Below are 24,657 nucleotides of genomic sequence, written 5' to 3' on the forward strand. Positions count from 1 at the left end.
TACTTTTAAAAATTCCAAGATAGGCTCTTGCTTATTGCCCAGGCTGGCCTTGTTACTTGCAATTCTCCTACCTCAGACTCCAGGGTAGCTGGGATTACAAGTGGGAGTCACCACACGTCTCAATTTCAGTTTGCAATCTGTTTGGCATGTCAATTTCCACCCACCATGGCTTTGTCCACATTGGACAGAAATTTCTTGTTTTGCTCTTTTGAGACAGGGTCTCACTCTGTAGTTCAGGCTGGCCTTGATCTCATGGCAAATTTCTTCCCTGAGCCTCCTACGTGCTAGGATAGCAGGTGTGTGCCTCTACACCCAGCTTGGACAGCAATTCTTAACAAATAACACACATGGGGATATCTCACCATCTAAGGCAATGACCACCATACAGCAGTGTATCTGGTGGCAAGTCCTGTCCCTCTGAAAAGAGAGGGACAATCTACAGCTGCTACAGACCTTGGCTTTGTTGGTTTCTCCTCTGGTAGCTGCCAGGAATCAAAACACTGAGCTGGTGGCAAAACCCAGGTCTGATGGTAGGTGGGAATTTATTTTGCTAGGAAAAGAGGGCTGGGGAGTTGGATAAAATTCTAAAGAACTCATTAAGAAGCAGAAGATGCTGAAACACTATAGGAGACAACTGCAAGAAGATGGCAGCGGAGGCAGACTTCTGGGCAAAACACCTGGAGGGGTAAGAAATGCAGGGTCTCGGGAGAGTGTTACTGGGGGAAAACTGAAAGAAAAAAGCAGTGTAGCTGGGGAAGAATTCTGCATCAGATGTTTCATTTCAGAGGCAGCAATTGTCAAGAGGCTGGGGCAGCAACGTGATGCGCCCTTGTCGTGTGCTCCAACCCCCATCCAAACACAAGGACAGAAGGGGCCTCAACCACGGACCCTGGCAGAAGTCCATTCTCTCATGTGTCTTCCTCTGATCGTGTTTTAGTTCAGAGCCCACTTCCTCTCTTCTACAGCTTCATCCTGCCGCCCACTTATGCAAATTCTGAACTACATGTGACAGAGATGTCTTCTTTCCTTCCCTGCTCAGCAGTGTGCTTTTTCTTTCTTTCTTTTTCTTGAGACAGGGTCTCATTATATAGTTGAGACTGGCCTTGAATGTGCAGCGATCCTCCTGCCTCAGTCTCCTGAGTGCTGGGAATACAGGAGGTCACCACCATGCCAGACTCCAATCTCTGCTCTTATCTTCACCTCTGGCTCCTGCTCCTCTCCCATTGGGAGAGACTGGGCCTCTCTACAGCTGCCCAGCTGCTCCCCCAGTGGCCAGCACCTCTGGGTGTGCACCAGACTCACACCAGGCCAGACTGCTCTGCATGGGGCACCTCACCACAAGCAAGACAGTGCCAAATTCTACAGAGAAAAGCTGACTGTTCCATTTCCAAAAGAAATGTCCCTTAAAAGAAAGCAGGCAACTACTGCCCCTAAATCAAACACCATACAGAACTCGCCTACGTGGCGACTCGGGAAAGAAGGGGTGAGGGATGCAGGCTGATTACAACAGAGGAAGCCATATCCCACAGGGACACTGGATGGAGGGTGATGAGGATTAGAAATGAAGGGATGGACGGAGAGACACCAGCGGACCATGTGTGACCACAGTGACAGCACTCTACAGAGAGAACACAAGTACCGGAGCTCATGGATCTAGAACTTGTAGAAACAAAAAGAACTTACCAGCAGCTTGGAAAGCTACAAAAATAGATTAAAAGAACAAGAGTTCAGTACACTGATGTGAACATGCAAATTGCTATCAAACAGAGTCTCATCCTGCCATCATACTTCCCCCGGGAAGCTCAGCATTGGAGCAGTAACAAGGGGATTCCATGCGCTTTCACCGCAGATGTGGCTTCAACAGAGAGAACGAGAAAGGCAGCTTTTCAGCTGCTCTGACCATTGAAATATTTTCCCCTGGCTTCACCATGGGTGCCAGGAGATTATGCCATAGGTACACCCCCTTTAAAGATGCTTATTTAACGGCATTGGCTCAGTAGCACAGGGTTGAAGACAAACGCCCACCCGGCCTGCGCACCTGGATGTTGGTGGGGTCCTTGTACGACTCATCGCTCGCTGTCTGTAGCTTTTCACTGATCCAAGCCTCGATCTCATCCACGTCCCGGCTGAACTGCTGCAGGGTCTGGGACTCTCCAAGCTTTGACCTTTTCTCAATCATCTGGGCTTTTAGGCGTCGCCACCTGAGTGAAACCCCAAGAGCAAACGTGAATGTCCCTCACTGTGGAGGAGGAAGCCAGGAGACAGAGCAGGCCAGGCTCTGACCCTTGGAACACGTCCTCTCTGAGGTGCTGACTATCAGTGCCCGGAGACCCACCTGTCCAAGACCTCATTGCGCCGGGTGGCAATGTCCCCTTTGGCATAGTGGCCAGCCACGATGAGCTGATCGGCAAAGGCCTGCAGGGCAGCGATCTTCTCCTCCTGGGGGTGGACAAAGGCCGGAGGTCAGGGTGGCCAGCGAGGGCCTTCTGAGACCGCCAGTCTTCAGAACAGAGTGGTTATTTTGGGTTACTGGGAACTAGCTGGTGACAGGATCAGAATACACCGACACTTTAGAAGCAAGAGTGTAAAAAGCCAAAAGAAAGCTTGATTTTAATCATTACTAGAGTAGAGTTTAACTCAAGAATATTCCAGGTCACACTGGGGTGGGCAGGTGCTAGAACACTACTTAGATGTCACACAAAAAATTAGACTTCATAATAAGAAAAGGTGATCAGATTTTCAACAAAATGGTTTCTAAATCAGAGTTGTATATTATCTTTTCTATTATTCCTGTAATTCCCTTACCTATCCCAAATTTACCCATTCTTAAAACCAATATAAATTTTCTTGTGACATAATTTATATTAAACTTCACAAATACCAGAATTATTTAAAGTTTTTTAAGCTTTTTTATGGGGGGTGGGGGATTGAACCCAGGGCCTCATGCCTGCTCAGGAGTCACATCCCTAGCTCACTGAGCCACATCTCCAGCCCTAATACCAACTGCCAAAGCTCTCTAGCTGAGAAAAACCAAGTCAGTAAGTACTTTTTATTCTGATTTTTAAGAGATGAAAGAAGCATTAGCCAACAAACAGTTGTCAATCAGGAAAAGTCCAGACGCAGGCGTCACGGCACAGGCCCTACCTGGACATTGATAGCTTTGTCAAAGTCCTCATGCTTCTTGATGAGAGCTTCCACACTGTCCAGCGAGTCTCCTTTGTCCTCGGTGTCCAGGAAAGCTTCCCGCGCGGCCATCCAGCTCTCGGCTTGCTCACAGTCCCGATGGAACAGCTGCAGGAGCCAAAAGGTAGGTGAGCAGGCCGAGGCAGGGCCCCAGCCAAAGACACTTGGGGTCAGCAAGCGCTCGCACCTGCAGCTCGAGGCACTGATCCAGCATCATCCTGCGCTGAACCCAGGCCTTCTCCAGGTCTGCACGCTCCTGATCGAGGATGTCAAGTTTCTCCTTGATCTCAGGGCTGGCATAGTGCCCATGAGCCAACAGCTGCTGCCCAAACTGCTCAAATGCCTGGAAAGTGCCAGCTCTGGCATCAATTTCCGTCCGGTGTTCCTGCCAAGAGGAGGGAATGGATTAGATAACTGGCAGAAGATGCACAGCCTGGTGTCAACCACTGGCTCACAACAAACGCTGGTGGGCAAGGGTTCTCGGCAAGCAGGTCTACCCACCTGGTGCCGCTCCAGCAACGCCTCGGCTCCGGTGACATCCTTGGCTAGCTCATCTGAGGACACCAGCCCCCGGATTCCATTGATCCAAGACATGAGGTCCCTGGAAACCAGACCCACAGAGCAACAGCCATTATACTATATGGGCAAGCAAGCCTCTGCCTGGGAAAATGAAACTACCTCAGTCTTGCCTCAGAAGGTTACTTCGGGTTAACCTAATCATCTATCAAACGGGCCTGGGCCTTGATGCACAGGGTTTCAGAGCCTCTGGTTCTTGTTGAGATACTTTAAGGAAAAAAAAGGGCAGGATTTCCTTGGGGAAGAATGAACAGCTTTATAACTAAGGTCTTTCACCTTACAGAACACCCATTTCTAACACAGGCGACACCCATACTTAAATTTCTTTTTTGGGGGGGTACTAGGGATCGAACTCGGGACCTTGCAATTTGTGAGGCAGGCGGTGGAACCACTGAGCTCAATCCCTGGCCCCCGTACTAAAATTTCTGATGGCTTCAAATGAAAGTCTTTCACTGGGACTGTGCAGGCATTTAGCCCCAGCTTCTCACAAAGGTACTGATACATGGGTGTGCCGGAAGTGTGTAAGGCCATATAGTGTGGACTCGTTCCAAAGGAAACTTCCAAAATAGGCAAATACACAGGGTCAGAAGGCAGGTGAAGGGTTACTAGGGCTGAGAGAGGAGGAGTTAGGGAGTGGTCAGCTAAGGGTTAGGGGTGTTAATTCAACAGAGAGGAAAGGCTGCAAAACTTGAGAGGTGGTAGCTGCATAACACTGAGACAACACTGAGTACAATTACCTGCACACTTTAAAATGGTTAACTAAAACGCCAAGCAATGCGGAACATGTCTGTAATCCTAGTACTCTGGGAAAATGAGGCAGGATGATTGCAAATCTGAGCCCAGCCTGGGCAATTAAGTGAATCAGTGAGACCCTGTCTCAAAATATAGTACTACTAGCCATAAAGAATGAGAAACTGGGGCCAGGGATTGAGTCCAGTGGTGCTGCCGCTTGCATGGGAAGCGCAAGGTCCTGAGTTCGATCCCTGGAACAAAAAAGACATGGAACACTGCGCAAGACACCTGGCCTGGCCACTTCAAATATACCAATACCATGAAAGACAAAAACAGGGTGTGGGGATGTTATTCATGGTTCAAGGAGACTGAGACAAAGCCACCAAATGTGCCTGGCAATCTGCGACTAGACTCTGAATCAAACTCCCTGAGGACAAAATATACACTCAAGAAGATGGGAAACCTGAAAACAGACTTGATACTACTCTGTTCGTGTCTGTTTCTCGGCCTGGTAACAGCCACTCTGTAGGATGCCCTCGCTCTCGGGAGATGTACATGCACACATGCAGAGGGAGGGCACCACAGGGCTGCAATATCTACTCGCGACGCTCAAAGATGAAAGGCCCAGAGAAAACAAGAATGTCTTGAAGCCAACTGGTGACTGCAGATGACAGCGTCACAGCTGGTCCTCGTTTGTTCTTTCAACTTCTCTGTGGCCTTAAAATTTCCAAATCAGAAAGCTGGGCCAGGGATTTGGCTTAGTGGTTCTGCCGCTTGCCTCGCAAGCGCAAAGACCTGAGTTCGATCCCTGGTACCAAAAAAAAAAACAACAAAAAAATCACAGAAAGCTGATGGAAAACAAAGGCGTATCTATAGTAAGTGAAAATAGGTCTAAAGAAAAGACAGAATTCCATCTCTCAAGGGAACGTCTAAGGCATGTGTGTGTGCATGCGCATGTGTGCAAGCATGTGACCACATCCTCAGGAAGCAGGTTTATCTTGGAGTTTGGCATTCAGTAGTTTGACTCTGCTGTATGAGCCGGGATTACTTGCACATGAAATGACCACCAGAAAGAAGGCTCTGGGCTCCAGAGCTCTGAGCAACATATTTTCCTACCGGAAATCACTAAGGAAGCGCTGCAGGTCATGGGAGTCACCCAGCTTGGCCTTGCGCTGGTCAGCGCGTTTGCCCAGGCTGGTCCAGGCCTGGTTTAACTCAGTGCACTTCTCTTTAAGGTCCTCTGCAGCCTCGGGGTGGGACTGGATCAGGCGCTGGGCTGTGTCACCGAGGGAGTTGACCTATGGAGAGAAAGTGGGGAGAAACACAGATAAGGGAACCGTGCTCCGTAGAATGGAAGGCTCTGTTCTGCCCCAGGCACCGCTCACCTTATCCCCCAGAGCTGCAAGGTCCCTCTCAAAGCCCTCATGCTTGCGCTGTAGGGCCTGGACACTGGCCAGATCATGGCCATAGTTGTCTGTGTTGAGAGCCTGATTCTTCTCTTCAATCCACTCTTTTGTCTCATCTGCGTCTCTGTACATGACACACACATGCAGGTTAATGAATCCTGAGCACACATGCCTTGGTTCCAGGACAGACACAGGGCAAGTCCCGTTAGCTGGCACTGAGAAGTGTTTCCCGAGGAGCCACCATGTCAGCTGAAATACTAGGTGCCAGAACGCAGCTATCAGCAAGGCCAGGGTCTCAGTGTGGGTGACAGTCCCCATTTCTCCTGCCCCAGCCCGGTGCTGGGCCCCTCACCTGTGGAACCTCTGCACTTCGTGAGCACTGCCCAGGAGCTGGCTCCGCTCCTCAGCCAGCTGCTGCAGGGACCGCCAGCGCTCATTCAGCTCCTGCAGGAGGATGGCACAGTGTCAGGCCTGCCTCTCCTCAGTCACAGCCACAGCCAGGCCTTGGGAGGGTGGCTGACCTGGACAGGAGTGCTAAGGCATACCAGACTTCATGTTTCCAACTTTCCCAGCTAAGGAAGTTAGTAACCAGCACCAGCACAATTCCAGAAAGTCTAAACCCGCCACATCTGGTGGCGTGAAACCCCCAATACCTGACGTAGGAATCCCCTCAGAAGCAAAGGGAGCCACAGCTAACTCTTTCAGCTGGCCTGGGGCCTGGCATGGGGCCTCTGCTTCATGGACAAATGCCGAACCTCCCACTCCAACACGTACCCAGCTGCTTCCTCGGCCAGAACACGAGAACGCCAGAAAGGCACTAGGTGCTCTCTTGCCCTGCTTGGAACCTGAGGCCGGGCCGGAAGCACTGGGCCACCCACAGTCCTGAGAGGGCCTCACAGGGAGGCCTGCCTGAGACCTAGAGTCACCTGGCCGACCAGAACAAGAGACCCACTGACAACAGGGAGAAAGGCAGTGAAGAAAAGCAGGGGAAGCCAGGGATGCTAGTCCCTGTTCCTCACCTTGATGGAATTGAAGGTAGCCACAGTGTGAACCATCAGACGAGCAGACTGTAGGGAGGAGAGCAGAGAGAAAACCGATGGAGCGCCCGCCAGATGAGGGACAGAGATCTGAGCTGCAGTTGCACCAGTTACCTCAGCAGGACTCTGGTACTGTTCTGAGCAGGGGCACTAACAGTGTCAACCCTGGGGAAGCCTGAGGAAACCCAAAGGCACACTTAGACCCAGCTCTGAGAGGAAGTTTACTTGACAAGGAGTGAAGAGCGGAAGGACTACAATTCTAACAGCTCATCGGCTGTTTAAACTGTGTGGTGCCCTAAGGTCCTATGGTGCCCTAACTGTCCACGTGTGGCACAGCTACGGGGCCACTGTTCCCTTCAACAGTGTCCTCCCCACAAAGGTAACAGCTTTGCCAGAGAAAAAGGAAATAAGTGGTCTATAAGTTTTCATTTTTGTTTTGTTTTGTTTTTTTGAGACAGGGTCTCACTATGTGGTCCAGGCTGGCCTTGAACTCGAAGAGATCCTCCTGCCTCAGCCTCGAGTGCTAGAATTACAGGCATGCACCAGTATGCCTGACCTCCAGTAGCTGTCTCCTCAGCAATGTAGATACTTCTAGAAACCCCAGAGCCCATGACATTCCCGTGAAAGAAAGCTCACGCAGCCCATAATTCTCCAATTGTGGCCCCCGCCGGGGGGGTTGGCTTCAGCACAGGGGAAAGAAGGTCGTCAGTGTCCCCACTAGGGCAGCCCCTCTGCCCACCCCTCCTTGAGAGGAGCAGGTATGGGCACCAGTGAAGGTGTCTAACGTGTTGACGGTCCCCAGAAAAGTGCTGTGGCAGGGAAGAAGCCACTGTCCTTTTAAGTCACCAACCGTCAGAGTTTGCTATCTGAGCTAGGTCAAGATTGGCCACCACACCTGGTAAGGATGCACTGTTCATGAAACAGAAATCTACTCTAACTGGCCTATAGCTTAATCTTAGCATAGCGCGTGCACCTCCCGCCCCGGCCCCTCCCTGCCCTGCCCTCCACCGCCTGTCCTCGGCCAGTGTCTGTCTGCTCTGTGAAGCACCACACCTGCACAGCATGAGCAATGCCCATGCCGTGGCTAACCTGCTCCTCCCTTCACACCTCTGGATTCAGAATCTTCTAGAAAGCCTTTCTCAGACCAGAGGAGGAAGAGGGGATGGATGGGAGGCTGACCTTTCACTTCCGAAGTCCTTTCCTGTTTACATCATCTCAGTGGGACTGCCGCACCCAGTGACACACGATACCCGTGACAGGCATGCTGGCAGCAACAAGGTCCGCCCAGGCTGAGCACCTGAATGTGAGTGCTTTAAGCCTGCGCCTCACACATCAAACTTCCAGAGCTAAGAGGTCACAATTCCCAGGTCAGAAAGAAGCTAGCCTGAGTGAGTCCAGAGGCGACAGAAGGTTCAAGCTGAAGACTCAGAAAAGGCACAGCAGGAAAGGACAGAAAAGAATGCACACTGCTGCCAAGGCCTTGGAAACCAACTTGCAAGGGAGCCCTTACCTTCCACGGGGAGGTGGTCTTGGAATCCCCTTCATCCTGTCCAGAGGAAGAGGAGTTTAGGGAAACGGCAAGGGAGCCCGGAGCCACCCGCACCGGCCCTGCTTGTGACTGGTGCTAATATTCCCAGGGCGCACAGACACATGAGCAAGAGCAGCCCCGTCCATCTGTGGCTCAGAGATACCCACATACTGACAACAAGCCCAAGGCTGGGTGAGGAAAGCTACACAAATAAACAGAAAAATTCCAATCTTTTTATCTAGTAGGAGAAAGGGAGATACGAGGAAATTTAATAAGAAAATGACCAATTTTTCTTATGTCATACAAGATTCTTTGAAAGAGGTAACAATGGTAAATGATAGTTGGGACAAAGTTTTAGAAAATGGGAGAATATTTAATTTATTTATTTATTTTTGAGACAGGGTCTTGCTCTAATTCAGGTTGGCTTTGAGCTCACTATGTAGCCTAGGCTGGCCTCAAACTTGAGACAATCCTCTTGCCTCCACCTCCCAAGTGCTAGGATTACAGGCGTGCACCACTATGCCCAGTGAGAAAATGTTTTTGGTCTTCTGGAGAACAGCAAGTAGAAATCAATGTCCAGAATTTCTTTTCCAGATTTTTCTACAGAAAAGGATCTCTAGGATCAGGAACAGAAATCCTCAGGTAGCAACTCCTGACTTTCCATCCTTGCCAGAATCTAAGCCTTTGCATGTTCAAGCTCCACAGGGAGCCCTGAGACTTACCCGGGGCATCACGCCATACACCTCCTACAAGGAGAGAGAAAAATCAGTTTACATTAGAGGAAACAGCCCTCTCAGCACACACAATACTACCGTCAGGCCAGGCGACACTGACAGAAGGCCAGCCCACTGAAAGCAGGACTTCATGTATGCATACACAAAACCTTCCAGGCACTCAGGAACTCATGGAAGTACTGCTAATTAAGGGCAACACAAACATTCAGCAAGGGAGGACATGGGAGCCCCCCGGGATGAAGATGGGGGACATCAGCCCAAGAAGTCATAATGGCTCGGGGCACAGAGCTGCAGCTTGTGCTGGCAAACCTTGCTTGTGGGGCCGTGAGGGTCACAGGGAGGGAGGAGACACTCACCTGCTGCTGCACAGCCTGCACCTCCTCTGCCATCAGACCTTCAGATTCCAGGTCCTCCGCCACCTTGTTAATGTCCTTCAGCCGGGACTCATTGGCCTTCAGATCCTGTAAAGCAAAGGCCCTGAAACTAACCCAGAACAGTGTGGCATGGCAGAGGACGGCAGCGATGGCTCTTAAACAAAGTTCAAGCCCATGAAGAGCTGCCCCACAGGTATCCTGTGGCTTCTTGACTCAACAGGGCTTGAGATCAGGTAACCCTGACTGCCACTATCAAAGAAGCAAGGACACAAACAGCCTGTCTCCAATTTGCTTCAGTAAGTACCAGTAAGGAACCATTACTCTGATTGAATGTGTACTTGTAAGAACATTTTCTGTAGAGGGAAATAATGTTTTTAAAATGTGATGAAGCTTTAACGACAGCCAGTATGGGAGAATGAAGGCCCTGCCATGGGTTCTAAGAATCTGCAAACAGGAATGGTCACCCAGTACATGCTACATCTACACAATGGAGTATTACTTAGCAACAAAAAGGAATAGAGTACCCTTATACCAGGGAAGGTCTTGAAAACATGTTAAATAAAAGGAAGTACAGGGGCCAGGGATTTAGCTCAGTGGTTTCGCCGCCTGCTGAGCAAGGGCAAGGACCCGAGTTCAATCCCCGGCACTGAAAAAAAAAAAAGTCACATAATGGGTGATTCCACTTAAATGGCTGTCCAGAATAAGATAACGCAGATACAGAGGAAGACTGACTGTCAGGGGCTGTGCAGGCTGGGAAAAGCCAGGAGAACCAGTCCCCGAGCCAGGTCTGGGGCCGGCCGCAGCACCCTCACCTTCTGGAAGTCGTCGAACTTTTTCTGCAGCACCTCCACCTGCTCCAGGTCAGCACCAACCTCCTCGCTCGTCAGCGCCGCCTCCTTCTCGTGGATCCACTGCTGCAGCTCGTTGGCCTCGCGGAACAGCATGAACTTCTTGCAGCTCTTCTCCAACATGCCTTTGCGCTTCTCGCCCAGTTCCAGCAGCGAGTGGTATCTGCCATGGGCCAAGGGCGACAAGGGTGAGGGGCAGTCAGCTACCTACAGACGCTGACAGAGGAGGCCACTGGGCGTGTGCGAGCTGGGAGCCGGGCATGAGTGTGTGATGAGCTGTGCTGTGACAGGGATCAGGGTGTCAGGAGAAGAGGCTCCCGAGTCCCCAAACTATAGCTGCAGGAATAAGCAAGCACACGCTGAAGCGGTCTCAGCCAGGTGGCCGCAGCAGCCACGCACACTTGTCCCTAGGCCACCTCTGCACGTATAACATCATGACCACAAATGACTGAAACCAAGCGTTTCAGACAGAAACACAGGGTTGTGGGACTATGGCTGAGACACGAGACGATCTATGAACTTACACAGAGGGTTTCCCCTCTTACATCGTTCTCTGAGCAGCCCCGGTCGGGGGATGGATGGCACGCCAATTTTTTTTTTTTTTTTTTGGCACCGGGGATTGAACTCGGGACCTTAAGCTTGCGAGGCAGGCGGCAGAACCACTGAGCTAAATCCCCGGCCTATTGGCACACAAAGCTTTATCGCTTTCTAGGATGCTTGCATCCTTAGGACTTTTAAAAGGAAATCAGTTTTTCAGAAAGTTATTGTAACTTAAGAAGGAAAATCAGATAGAGTACAGAATCTCTGTACCATTTCCTTGTCTGGAAGATTTATGAAACTTAAGAGAACATTCTAGCCCTTGAGTATTAAAATACAAAAAGCTGAATTCCAACTATCGTTAGACACAAAAATGACAAACTTGATAAAAAAACCTGAAAGTTGAGAACTCTAAGATCACCATTAATTCAGCTTCCCAAACAGAAATAAAAAAGCAGTGAGTCACCAGGAATCAGAGAACTGAGAAGCATTCAGCTTCCTTCTTACTAAGGAACACTACAACACCGGCCTCAGGTTTCTGCTGACAGGGCCTGTTCCACCACCGAGCCCCGGAGGGAAGCGACACCACACTACACACAGCTACCCGCAGAAGCCACCAACAAGAGCAGCCGTCACCATGGACGTGGCAGCACCGAAACCTCTCCCCTTGCCAGCAAAGCCACCACACAGATGTGCGTCCCTCCCGCCACCTCATCTGTCTGGATGGACAAGTGCCTCGGAGAGAAGTGGCAGGGAGAATGGACATGGGTGTCAGTGAGGCTCAGCCTACTCACAGTTCTTCCACCTGTTTCATACGCAGAGATACACTGCCGGCCTCCTTAGTAATGCGTGTCCTGCACAGAGGGTACAGCAAAAGCATGCATGAATTAGTGGGATTAATCCACAGGAAGGAAAAGCGGCAGCTCCAACTGGTGCCATGACAGTGGATGCTTAAAGTGGGGAAAATGAAGAAGTCATTCAAAAGCTCTTAGTAGTGTCCAGGCCGGGAGTGAAATCGCAGTAAAGAAACAGCAGGAAAATTAAATGAAAGGGTTAGTTCACCTTTGTTTTCCTGACAATCCACCATGCTCAAGGCAGAGTTCCCTGTATTGCAACACTGTTAGCTTCATGGAGTGAAGCCAGGGGAGAAATGGGCTTGGAAAGCAATTTTTTTGATTGCTAATAAGCAATAACCATATATCTGGTCACTTTTTTTGCTCTCATGCTTACATCTCAGACCGCTAAGAATAGAAACCCAAATCTCTTATTCTTGTCTAAACAGTAAGAGAATCTGGACATGTGCAAAGACATCTAGTCTTTTTAAGGATCACTAGGGTGAGAAAAGTTCCATTATTTTATATGCTAGGAGGAGTGTATTTTCTGGGTAATCCCCAGGTTTCCAAAGCCTTGTTCCAAAGTTCATTATGGAACAAGATATGCCCTGAAGGGGGGACACAGGGCAACATGGGGCTTAACTAGAGCAATGAGGACAGAGGCAGTTTATATAAAGTCACTTCCAGCCTGAGAACACAAGGCCATGATACAGAGATGCTCTCTAAGCAGCTGTCCAAAAGGGGCCAGAGGTAAGGGCTGGGAAGTCTGAACATCCAATTTCATAAGGCATCTTGAACCACAAGACAAAACTTAAGATGGCAATGACTCAAAGGAAAAAAAACAAAAAACCAAAAAAACCAAAGGGGATTAAGGTGTCAGGCAGAGATGTGGGGCAAACTGAACAGGGAGGTGAGTGGATTAAAAGTGACTTTGGGAAGGCAAAAGGGGGGCTGGGCTCCGGAGGGACACTGGCGAAACCTCAGTCTGCGTGCAACAGGCTGACCCTGAGTGACACCGGGCCCTGTGTGTGACGGCGCACTTCTTACTGGTTGTCGATCTGCTCCTGCCGAAGCGTGATACTGCCCTGCTCCTCCAGCAGGTTCTCCCGGGACGCTGACTGGGCAGGGTCCAGCTTCTTCACGTAAGCAGCAGGCACGAAACCCTGACGATCATTCACTTCCACTTTCCACCAGTCCTACGGGTACAAGGAGGATGAGTGAGCAGATCACTTTCTGCACTGCTGTGCACACTGCCAGCCTTCTCTGTGCTTAGACACTGCAACTCTGTGCCACCTTGCATGGCAGCCACTAGCCACCTGTGCCTCTCAAATGTCCAGCAAGGCTGAGTCACAGTCAGTGAAAACTCGGCTGTGCCGGCCCAGCTCACTCGGGGGCACTCACACGAGGCTAGCAGCTACCACAGGGCTGCACAGACCCGGAACGCTGAACCATCACAGAAGCACTGCTCTGGGATAAACACTCAGGCCAGGCAGTTAGTTTAACTTTAAACCAGAATCCAGGAGAAAGATATGAATCACAGGTTTCCTTAGAGACTCACGATGAGGTTAATTAGGTGAGGGAATAAAGAGGGTCTCAACAAGGGCCCAGAGCCTCTCTCTGGCCTTAACAAGACAAAGACTAGATCCTTCAGGATGAGTCAGGTGCAACATGGAGGGTCTTGCACCTCTGTTGGAGGCCACTGTCAAATCAGCATGTGTCAAGGAAGAATGGCCAAGGAACCAGGCAGCATTTAATGTGGAAGACAAAGAGTAAAAGGTGACAGCTCTGTTGTCTTTGACCATCTGCCAGGCCAAGGCACAGCTCTACGGTCTATGCTACCAACCAACAGCTAGGGACTTGGGACGGAGCTCAGTGGTAGAGCACTCGCCTAGCATTCTCGAGTATAACACACAAAAAAAGACAAATTGACTCCCAAATGACAAAAAACCAAGCAGCAGAGGTAGCAGCAGAGAGATGATGTTCAGTCAGGAGCAAAGCTACCCCAAGAATCCAACCTGTGAGCTACCTGCAGAAGCAATTCAGGGCCTTCCTGGTCATACCCACACACAGCTGGGCTGGCACCGACCAAGCGGCAGAATGATGAGGAAGCCCTCTCTGCAGGCCCACTTTGGGGTGCAGAAAGGGGCGTGGCGCTTCCCGAGCCTTGCCTTGTTGGTGCTGTTAAGCAGGGTGAGGATGTCCCCTTTCTTCATGGTCACCTCGCGAGGACTCTTCTCCTGATAGTCATAGAGAGCCAAGACCAGCTCCTTCCCAGTCTCGTCATCCATGGGGGCCACTTGTTGCTGAGAATCCAAAGAGCAAGCAGATAAAGGACACCAGGACGTGCCATCCAAACGGACAGCAGAGTCCCCCTCCAACAGTGGTACCATGTTCACAAATGTGCACTCATGGGAGCTCTTCCCCAAAGCTAATGGCATCTTATTCACGCCACTGCGTATCTGTGGAAAAACCTCACCCTAGACTGTCTGACCGTAAACCTGAGTCACAGAACACTGCCCATGGACATCACAACTGCAGACAATGGGTCCGGTGACGTTCCCTGACCCTATCTTCCCCAGGTAACCTGTCAATGCTGATGTGCTCACCCGGCATGACTGTGCCTGCTCCCGAAGAGCCTGGATGCTGCTGCCATAGGCACTGAGGTCCGACATCAAAGCTTCGTGTTTCTTTAGCAGAGCCTGGAGCCAGAATGACACGTAAGTGATGGTGCAAGGAGTCTAAGCCCTGTTGTCGGCCACCCTCACTGGAAGCCCCTTCAGCCACATAAGTTCTGACTTCCTCCTGTTCTACAAACCATCCTGCCTTTTTTGATTTTTGGAGACAGGGTCTCACTGTGTAGCTCAGGGTGGCCTCAAACTCACAGCAGCCCTCCTGCCTCAGCTTCCCAAGTGCGAGGATTACAGGCGTGAGCCACCAAGCCCAGCTACCCTCCCCTAGCTGAAAATCAACATTCAATCTGGGGGAAATAGTGTGACTTACACTCTTATATTCACCTTGCTTCTACCTCATTGTGCAGTTTTGAAACATGCAAATGAATATGAAAAACAAAACAGCATCCCACATACTGGTGAATCTGCCGCCGTCCTGAGAGAGCAAATGTTACCACCACAGCAAACCTGGCTGTGCACACTGCTCTTTCACTCTACATCTGCTGCTTCATCTTTTCCCACTCATACCACTTCCAAAGTTTTCATTCTCCCATCTTTTGGAAAAATATAGACAGTTTATGTCAATACTAAACTCATTCCAGTTTTTCTCTCTCTTTTTTTTTGGTACCGGGCGGGGATTGAACTTGGGACCTTATGCTTGCAAGGCAGGCAGTGGCACCACTGAGCTAAATCCCCCACCCTCATTCCAGTTTTCAATAGCAAGAAAAGATAGGTACATCGGGTGTGGTGATGCACACCTGTAACTCCAACACTTGGGAGGCTGAGGCAGGACTGGGGGTTCAGGGCCAGCCCAGACTACATGGCAGGAGGAGAAGGGGAAGAGAAAAGAGACGGGGAAAGGGAAAGGATGTTTGAGGACTATATTCATACCTTTATGGATAAAAAGATTTATTGTAAAAAAAAGACTAGCAAAAACAGTATGAATGTAAGCTGGTGCTTATGTGCACATGGGTACATGTGTACTGGACGCCCACGTGTTGCTGTGATGTGTGCACGCACATCTATGTGCACAAGATGGAGAACACAGAAGACAAGAACTGTAAACGTGAACAGTCCAGGTGGGTGACAGGGAGTCTTCTCCTTTAGTTCTGACTGAATTTCCACAACAAACAGTGAAAAACAGATTGCAAAACAATCGCTGAGACATTGCACCTTCCCCACCTCATCGTGTCTGCCTTACCCGGCCCCCCCACTGCCTATTTCCTGGCAGACATGGGCCCCTGAGCCCAAGGTTACCTCAGCAGAGTCCTCGTCCTTCCCATAGTCCGTGCTGCCCACGATGGGCTCCTTCTCCCTCATCCATGACTCGGCCTCGTTGGCGTCAGCAAAGTACTGCTGGGCCTGCAGCGAGTCCTCCAGGTCCTGCCGCCGCTGGGAGGCCTTGGCTTTCAGGGCCTCCCACTTCTGGTTCAGCTCATTGAGCTTGGCCTTCACGTCCTCTGAAGCAAAGTGGCCTGCAGGGAGGATGAGGAGACGTCTACCTGACATCACAGAAGGCAAGAGGAGGCTTCTGGTGCTCACGGTGCTCGTTACTACATTTTAGGCAGAAATGCCCGGCTGTATCACATTCCTATCACAGTTCAGGTTCTAAGCCTTTAACAGGCAGTCTCGTTTCTGCCTCCTCAAATCATGTCTCATTCTAGACTCTAGGAGGCACACATCTCAGGTGGCAATGGCAGCATTATCATAAAAAAAGAACAATAATTTAAAAAAAGAAAAATAATAAAACCATGCGCTGGGGTAGTGGCACAGCCTATAATCCCAGCAAGTGGAGCCAGGAGGGATCACAAGTTCGATAGTGAGTTCAAGGCCAGCCTGAACTACATAGGGAAACCCTATCTCAACCCTAAAGAAAAACAAGACAATAAAAGAAGTAATAAAACCAACAGCAAGGTCGGGGATTTAGCTCAGTGGTGCTGCCACCTGCCTTGCAAGCTCAAGGTCCTGAGTTTGATCCCTGGTATAAAAAACAAAAAAAAAAAAACCAGCAGCACTGCCGTGGACCTTAGTGACAGACTTAAGAGTGCAGGTGGCCTCTCGAGCCTTTATCTACTTGAGCTCTACTCGGCCTCACAACTCCACGAGGAGCAGGTGTGGCATCGCCATCATCACCCCCTTTACAGGTCAGAAACGAGGGTCAGTAGGGTCTGACCTGGTCACGGTCTTCTGGTTGGGAAGGGGTGGCAATGGGACTCTCCCCAGCTCAGTCCGCTCTGACCTACGACCTTTACCAGTGGAGGGGAGACAGGCAACGCACAGCCACACCACGCCCGCTGCAGACAGTCACTCACCTTCCTCCACCATGGCGTTCCCCTTCTGGGTCACTGCTTTGATGCGGGGTTCGTGTCCGGCAATTTCTGCTTGTAAAGCTTGATGTTTCTTTAGCAGATTCTGGACTCCAATTAAGTCCTTGCCTGAAGGCAGAAAGCAGAAAGCACTCCCTCATCCTCCAGCCCCAAAGAGAAGCAGCAGCACCTACTGTCACTCCTAGGAGCTACCAGGGCGTCCGCGCGGTAGTGAACCTGATGCACAGCCTGTCTGGTGGAGGCACTCACCTCTGTTGGTAGATGCCGCAATGGGCTCCTTCTCTCGTATCCATGTCTCCTCGTCTTCCACGTCACGGAAGAGCTGCTGCAGACGCAGAGAATCTGCCAGCTTCTGCTTCCGGGCAACCATGGGTTCCTTAAGGGCCTCATAGCGAGCCACCAGCGCCTCCTGCTTCTTCTTAATGTTTTCAGCATCAAAATGGCCAGCATCCTGAAACTGGCGGGCCTGAATGGTGATGCCATCGATCCGATCCTGGGCACAAGAGAGGACAGAGCCTTGGATGCCAGTGTGGAGTGACAAGGCTGACTTTATTACGGTGCATGTGTTTTTCTCAGGAGGAGAAAGACTAAGAGGATGCTTTTCCCAACATCTCTTCCCCTCACTTTAGGTTCCAGGAGAGCTCTGAGGAAGACAACTTGAGTAACAGCAGAGAGTTCCCAAAGACAGCCGCCCAGTCTGTCCCCCGGCACTAGTCTCGCCCTTCGATTCCTGCCATCGTCCCCTCCTCACTCGTGCAGTCCTGTTCCTGGCTCCGGCCCTGGTGCCCACGCACCTGGTGAGCAGCCACATCCGCCTCCAGCAGAGCATGCTTCTTCTGCAGGTTCTGGACGTTGGTAAGGTCTTTGCCATAATCATCAGAAGCCAAGTGACCTTCTACTTCATACAGCCACAATTCAATGTCTTCCACATTGCGATTAAATTGCTGTTGCTGGTTCGCTTCACGAAGCTTGATTCCTGTCCAAGAAGGCAAGTTTGATTTTCTACTGGTGGAGGGGGTCTGTCTACCATAACACTCACGAAGCACGCTCACCACCTTGGTGAAGAACTAAGGATCAGAATCTGAACTGTTTCCCTTTTAACACAGGATGCACACAGCCTCTGCTCTACTGCAGATGAATGGGAAGTTTGGAAAGCGCTCCAGCCCCATGAGCTTAGGGCCTCTGGGCTTTACTGAATGTCCTTAGCTTGCCTAAGAACGCTGGTGTTCAGTGATGAGGTGCGATTCATTCCTTTCCAGCTCCCCCACCAGCCAGCATGTTCGATCACACTTGCCAAATCAATAAAACATGAGAAACCCAGCCAGGTAACTCGTGTACAGGAAACACTCACTATGCCCAAAGTCATCACCAGCCTTCCCTGGGGGTGTATATGTCCCTTAACACTAAACCAAGAGGGAACATTTAGTTCCTCAAACATCCCTGTCACCTACCTTTCAGTTCCGTGGCCTCTAGCAGCTTCTTCCACAAGCTGATGACCTCATTCATCCGAGCGGCTACTTCGTCCTTGGCATAGTGGTTGACATCGATGAGCTTTTGCCCAGCCTTCTCCAGGGCATCAATGCGGCTCTGGTTTGCAGAGAGCTCAGCCTCAAAAGCCTGATGCTTCTGTACTTTTCCTTGCAGATTGGACGGGTCCTGCCCATGAAAATGAACAGAGGGTTCTGTATGGAACCTAAGTTTGTCAAGGTACTTTGCATCCCTTCATACTGATATTCATAGGGTGTGCATAAAACATTCAGGTCCTATTAGATAAGCAGTTGTGTAGTCTCATCTCTTTATTCAGCTACAACGAATGACACCAGGGTCTACTCAGAAGCCACACAAGACCAACAGCATCTCACCTTATAAGCTTCATCCGTGGCAGTTTTCATCTTCTCGTTGACCCAACTCTTGAGCTCATCAGAATCACGGAAGAACTGCTGCAAGTGGAAGGAGTCGGCCAGCTGGGCCCGTCGATGCATGGCTCGCTCATGAAGGGCATTGCGGCGACTCAGCAGCTGGAAGACAGGGATTCCTGTGACTCTCCAGTTCTTAGTCCCAAAAGCTGTCCGGCTCTTGGGACAACTGCCTTGGAAAGGACCCCACAGCCAGGAGAGGGCACAGAGAACCAGGGCACTCACAGCGTCTCGGCGAGTGGCCACATCTTCCATCGCATAGTGGTTGTTCTGGATTAGCTTGGTTGCAAACTCATCCAGCGCCTGGGAAGGAGGAAGGTGGTCATGTGAGCTCAAATAGGACATGAGACACCCCCAGGCCTCAAAACCTCAAGGTTCACACCCCACAACTGGTAATGGCCACATTTTCCTTCTACTTGTCACATTCTGCTGCATGTTATTAGAACAAGACTGTGCTTACTCCATTCAAGACTCAAGACTCGAATGACAGCACAAGGTCCTGACTGGCATGGGACACAGATCAGCAGCCTTCCAATTCTTTCTTCCAACATGTTTTCACAGGAAGGGTACATGCACATTCATTCTGAACTAGTTTTAGTGAAAGCTGCATCTCTGTTTGGAAGTTTCCATCAAGTAAGCAATGTCACTATGTAAAGGTCCCCAAACAAGATGGCCTGCCATGGCTGGGGTACTGCTTATTCAAGGGTTCCGACGAGAGAGGTCTTACTGTAATCTTTTCCTCCTGGGCACTAAGAGATTTCTCAAAGTCCTCGTGCTTCTTGAGAAGCGCTTCTACACTGTCCAAGGAGTCGCCCAAGTCTTCATTCAGCAGGAATGCCTTGTGAAGAAAACAAAGTCTTCAGGATCACGTCCTGGTCTCTGATCCTCTAAAACTCGAAAGCCACAACACAGAAAAAAGGAAAGAGATTCTCTGGCTAAGGAACTCTGAGATTTCTGGAAAGTCTGAAGTCCTTTCACATTCACTTACAATCAATCCAGCAGCACCAAGAAACCCTTGTTCCGCATCCCATTGCTTTCTTTTGGCAGTGCTGGGGACTGAGGCCAGGATCTTGTGCTCTACCACTGAGCTATGTCCCAGCCCTTTTTATTTTTATTTTTTTATTTTTTATTTTTCGTACCGGAGATCCAACTCAGGACCTTGTCACTTGCGAGGCAGGCGGCGGAACCACTGAGCTAAATCCCCAGCCCCCAGCCCTTTCTATTTTTGAGACAGGGTCTTGTTAAGTTACCCAGGCTGGGCTTGAACTTGTGATCCTCCTGCCTCAGCAGCTGGGACTACAGGAATGTGGCACCACACCCAGTTCTCCAACTTTTTCCAAATAGCTTTTGCTCCTTGTCTTAGATTTAAATTACAAATAAGGATAAAAATCTAAGGAAAAAAATCTTTTCTGTCAATAATTGTACTTCTCACTAATCTAAAAAACTGGGACCTTTTCTGCTGTGCAGGGAGGGATGATGGCAGAAGACAGAAAGCTGCTCAGTTCCAGCCCTCCGCATGCTCCAGGACTGAAATGGCACCGATTTCCCCACTTGGCAAGGCCCCGCGGTGAGTTACCTCCTGTTTGCTCATCCAGTTGTCCACCTGCTCCGTGTCTCGGTAGAAGAGCTGCAGGTCCATGCACTGCTCGTATTGCTGCCTGCGCAGCTCCCAGAGCTCCAGCAGCGCAGCCCTCTCCTCCGAGAGGACAGTCAGCTTGGGAGACAGGAAGCAAGGTCAGTCTCCTCCCCTCAGGTTGGACAAGGGGCCTCCTGGAGAGCCCAGATCTCACGTAATTCTTGGCTAACCTTTCTGATTTGCAAAAGTGGATGAACTGCATGGACTGTGTAAGCCTTGTCACAGGAGACACATGAATGCTTGGGTGCATACACTGACCCTAAGTGGGACGGCCCTGTCCTGGTAGTGCCATATTATTACAAATGATTTCAGATAGGTTGGTAGGCAGAAGAAAAAGCGCTCTATGAACAGGAGGCTGTTTGAGCGGAGGAGGGACTCTCAACTGAGAAATGCCATTGGGTGGGCTCTCCACAGAAGCTCTCAAATAAATTATGAATGTTCCAGACTTGTTTTATAGAAATTTGTTTCATCTTTGCTCCAACTACTAAAACAGAAGCAGCTCGCTGCAAATTCCCTTTTTAGGTAGGAAATGTGTCACACAATGTCCCAAATTAAAAAACAAAAACCTGTCCTTGGATGAGTCAGCATACATGCATACATCTTTTTCTTAAATCTCTGAAGGAAAACCTGCTCCCTTGCAGGCAGAATCCCAGGCTGTGTTCTGACAGGGGCTGCTGGATGCTCCATCTATGCACTGAAGGACGCCTATGAGCCTTCCGGGCCTGGCTTCCTCTAAGAAGCTCCTCTGCCTCCCTACCTTCTCCCTGACTTCATCTGAGGCGTAGTGACCAGCAGCCAGCAGCACCTGTCCAGACTCATCTGCGGACTTAAAGCTGTCTTCATGGGCATCGATTTCACCCTGCAGAGAGAAAAGGCACAAATTATTCCCAGCACCATGTAAAAGAAAAATGAGCTGCTGAATTTCAAATATCACCACAGGTGAGACTGGCTCATCTAAAATGAGGAGAGAGTGGACCACTGGGCCCTGTGTCCCAACAACCAGCCAGGGTCATCAGATGTGAAAACCACTGACAGGCTGAGATCCTGTCCATTGGCTTTGCAGGCCACCTCTATCACTGGTCAGTTTCCTCCTGGGTCTGAGCCCTGCTCTCTCTTCTCACTGGCCTGGCAGTCGGCCTTGTGCTGAATGATTTGTTGTTTATGACTTTACCGCACCTGGTAGGGTGAATTCCTCTCTCCCCTACCAAATCTTCAAAGTGGAAGGGTTCTTTCCTTCCAGATTGGTTTTGGAATCAGCTTATCTCATTCCAAACACACACTTGCCTACTTCTGTAGGGTTTTAGGCTAGAATTGCACTGGATATCTGTATCTTAGGGGAAATCTATACCTTTACATTAGGTAAATCAGTCTAATCAGTTTCCCTTTAATGTCTTCCAAACATTTTCAGCTTTCTCCATGAAAGTCTCATACTTTTTTATGAGATGGGGTCTCACCATGTGGTCCAGGGTGGCCCTGAACTCACAATCCTCCTGCCTCAGCCTCCCAAGTGCTGGGATCACAGATGAACGGCCCCATGCCCAGCTCTTACACAACTTTTCAAAGAAATTATTCCCAAGAGCTTTATATTCTCTGTGATTAGCAGGAAAACCTCCTCTTTTTAAGAGTAAAGCCTATTCAAGATCTTATATAATTAATCTTCCATGAAACATACTCTGGGGAGATCCTGCAATAAGAAATTCAAACAGACATTTCTTTTTTTTTTGGTACTGAGATCAAATTCAGGGCCTTGCACTTGCGAGGCAGGAATCATTGAGCTAAATCCCCAGCCCTCAAACAGACATTTCTAAGACAGGACAAATGACAGGCCCAGAAGGAGCACCTGTACCCCCCACTCCCTCCCTCCTGGGCCTCACCTAGAAGGAGGTAGAGCAGGTCTCAAGGGTGAAACCCTAAGCCTAACCAAGGGGGCCCCTGTGAATAGCATTCCCGCACTCGCTCCCAGCGTCATGAATGTGAGGTACTGACATATGGTACCGGGAGCCCCTGGCGAGGTTACCTTGTGCTCCTGATGTCTGTCCAGCAGGGCCTCAGCCCCAGCCACATCATTGGCGAGCTCGTCCGCATTGATGAGGGCTTTCATCTCAGTGACCCAGCTGGTGAGGTCTCGGAAGTCAGCAAGGAAGCGCTGGAGCCTTGGGAAACAAAGCTGTGTCATTAGCTCTTGCTGGGGGAGGGTGCAGGGGGAAGACGGCCTCCCTGAAGCTTGGAAATCTACATTCTCAAAGGAAACAAATTGTACACCATCGTCCTGGGAAACAGAAACTTTCCCCAACCTAGACTGAAAGGAAAGCAAGACAAGGCTGAAGTCAATCCTTTTTATTTTGGTACTGGGGATCGAACTCAGGACCTTGCAGTTCCCAGGCTGAAGTCAATCCTTTAAAACGTAGGTGCTGGGCCAAGGATTTAGCTCAATGGCACTGTGCCTGCCTTGCAAACATAAGGTCCTGAGTTCGATCCCCGGTCCCCAAAAAAACCCCCCAAAAAACAAAAAAAAAAACCAAATAAAATGTAGGTTCTGCCCATCACTATAAAGCCCCAACCTTTTCCCACATACATTTTTATGTGTTTTTTGGGATGGAGTCTGGCTGTGTTGCCCAGGCTGGTCACTGTTCCACATGTTAAACTACTTGCTATTTCCAGGGTCAAACACCAGATCAGTAAAAAGCATTCTTTTCCTTCCTAATACTTGCTTTTTGTGCTGGGGGAAGAGGGCGTTGAGAGTGTTTTGCTATGTAGGTCAGGCTGGTCTTGAACTCACTATGTAGCCCAGGCTGGCCTGGAACTTGCAGTGCTCCTACTGCTTCAGCCTCCCGGGTGTGCTGGGATTACAGGCATCCTCTACCACACTCAGCAATTTACTCTATTTTAATAGGATATTTCACATGACTCTCTGCAGACATTTCCATTTTTTCCCCCCTTGTAGTACTAGGGGTTAAACCCAGGGCCTTTGGACTGAGCTGCATCTCTAGCACTGCATCTCCAGCTGCATTCCCCACTCCACCCCCCTTTCTAAAAAATTTTGAGGGCTGGGAATTTAGCTCAGTGGTTCCACTACCTGCCTCACAAGCGCAAGGTCCCAAGTTTGATTCCCGGTACCAAAAGAAAAAATTCTGAGACAGGCTGTCACTAAGTCTCTAAGTTGCCCAGTCTGGGCTTGAACTTGTGATTCTCTTGCCTTAGCCTCCAGAGCGTAGGGATTACAGGTGTGAACCACCATGCTCTGCTCGATAGCTCCATTCCTATCAGTCACAGTGAAGTAAGAGAAGATGAAAGCACTTATGAAGTAAAAGTACATAGCTGAAAGTCTCCAAGCAAACATAAATGCAGGTGAGAAAAGGTGGGCTGCATTTTCTTAGCATGAGGTACCTGGCAGGGTCCACAGGACACAGACCTGATCCCTCCCTTTGCATCCCCCCTCTACACCAGAGCAGGGGACACTGGCTGGTGAGCCCCGGAGGATGCTCCCACCTGTACGAGTCGTTGAGCCGTGCGTGTCTCTCTGCCGCAAGTGTGCGGATCTGCTCCCAGTTGGCGATCAGCTCCTCTCGCTTCATGTGGATTTGGCTGGCGCTCATAGGGTGGGACTGCTGCAGGCGGTCGGCCTCTGCACACAGGGCCTTAACCTAGAGACACGCTCTTGTCAGAGCCATGCAGCGACCCTTGGAACTTGCTTAGTCAGCTGCTCCCAAAACCCACCTTGTCCTCTAGGGCAGCAAGGTCTCTCTCCAGACCCTCGTGCTTCCGCAACAGGGCCTGAACACTTGCTAGGTCTCGTCCAAAATCGTCCGAGCCCATCAGCTGCTCCTTCTCCTTAATCCAGCTGATGGTCTCATCCACATCCCTGGAAACACAGTGACCCAGTCATGACACCTGTGCAGGAGCCCTCGGGCCACAGACATTCCCGAGCTCTCTCAGGAGATGCCTGGTGTGCAAAGCCTCGCTGGGTCGTACCTGTTAAAGCGCTGCACCTCAGCTGCCCCAAACAGCTTCCCCTGTCTCTGGAGAGCCAGGCCCTTGAGCCGCTGCCAGGCAGCATTCACTTCATCCTGCTTGGTCTTGATCAGCTCCTCCTCAGGGTGCTGTTCCTAAACAAAGGGCAGAAGAGACCAGGTTTGTCCGCCAGCTCTGGCCCCTCTAACTAGTAACCCTGGGCCTGGTTCCTTCATGCATCTGTGTGGCCAAAGCTTCATTGTTCTGAAGAAAACTCCAGGGAAGTGCAAGGACCCCAGTTCGATCCCCGGTACCAGAAAAAAAAAAACAAAAAAACCCTCCAGGGAACAATTAGTAGTTTTCCATGTGT

General features: G+C 50.2%; 1 protein-coding gene across 12 annotated transcripts in view; it reads right to left on the minus strand.

The window, feature by feature from the left end:
• Positions 1 to 24,657, minus strand: part of Sptan1 (spectrin alpha, non-erythrocytic 1) — a 57,366-nt gene that overhangs the window by 13,760 nt on the left and 18,949 nt on the right. For 3 of the 12 annotated variants that reach the window (XM_087183075.1, XM_087183086.1, XM_087183078.1), the window contains 32 exons: positions 24,309 to 24,442; positions 24,054 to 24,198; positions 23,826 to 23,980; positions 22,354 to 22,489; positions 21,094 to 21,195; positions 20,277 to 20,414; positions 19,428 to 19,538; positions 18,926 to 19,003; positions 18,647 to 18,802; positions 18,236 to 18,440; positions 17,579 to 17,760; positions 17,034 to 17,277; positions 16,770 to 16,892; positions 15,715 to 15,932; positions 14,395 to 14,487; positions 13,957 to 14,091; positions 12,836 to 12,984; positions 11,750 to 11,809; positions 10,383 to 10,581; positions 9,553 to 9,657; positions 9,185 to 9,208; positions 8,445 to 8,480; positions 6,917 to 6,964; positions 6,250 to 6,341; positions 5,877 to 6,021; positions 5,608 to 5,789; positions 3,685 to 3,784; positions 3,371 to 3,568; positions 3,145 to 3,291; positions 2,336 to 2,439; positions 2,039 to 2,201; positions 1,684 to 1,698 (listed from right to left, as the gene is read on the minus strand). In XM_087183075.1, coding sequence (XP_087039201.1) covers positions 1,684 to 1,698; positions 2,039 to 2,201; positions 2,336 to 2,439; positions 3,145 to 3,291; positions 3,371 to 3,568; positions 3,685 to 3,784; positions 5,608 to 5,789; positions 5,877 to 6,021; positions 6,250 to 6,341; positions 6,917 to 6,964; positions 8,445 to 8,480; positions 9,185 to 9,208; positions 9,553 to 9,657; positions 10,383 to 10,581; positions 11,750 to 11,809; positions 12,836 to 12,984; positions 13,957 to 14,091; positions 14,395 to 14,487; positions 15,715 to 15,932; positions 16,770 to 16,892; positions 17,034 to 17,277; positions 17,579 to 17,760; positions 18,236 to 18,440; positions 18,647 to 18,802; positions 18,926 to 19,003; positions 19,428 to 19,538; positions 20,277 to 20,414; positions 21,094 to 21,195; positions 22,354 to 22,489; positions 23,826 to 23,980; positions 24,054 to 24,198; positions 24,309 to 24,442 — 4,122 coding nt within the window. The remainder of the gene's footprint in view (positions 1 to 1,683; positions 1,699 to 2,038; positions 2,202 to 2,335; positions 2,440 to 3,144; positions 3,292 to 3,370; positions 3,569 to 3,684; positions 3,785 to 5,607; positions 5,790 to 5,876; positions 6,022 to 6,249; positions 6,342 to 6,916; positions 6,965 to 8,444; positions 8,481 to 9,184; positions 9,209 to 9,552; positions 9,658 to 10,382; positions 10,582 to 11,749; positions 11,810 to 12,835; positions 12,985 to 13,956; positions 14,092 to 14,394; positions 14,488 to 15,714; positions 15,933 to 16,769; positions 16,893 to 17,033; positions 17,278 to 17,578; positions 17,761 to 18,235; positions 18,441 to 18,646; positions 18,803 to 18,925; positions 19,004 to 19,427; positions 19,539 to 20,276; positions 20,415 to 21,093; positions 21,196 to 22,353; positions 22,490 to 23,825; positions 23,981 to 24,053; positions 24,199 to 24,308; positions 24,443 to 24,657) is intronic. The other 9 variants (XM_087183081.1, XM_087183084.1, XM_087183077.1 and 6 more) reach the window with 3 other exon arrangements.

Source organism: Heterocephalus glaber, unplaced genomic scaffold (genome assembly GCF_053883595.1).
Source record: "Heterocephalus glaber isolate CG9 unplaced genomic scaffold, H.glaber_assembly_v1.0 deba00001479, whole genome shotgun sequence".
Classification (NCBI taxonomy): Eukaryota; Metazoa; Chordata; class Mammalia; order Rodentia; family Bathyergidae; genus Heterocephalus; species Heterocephalus glaber.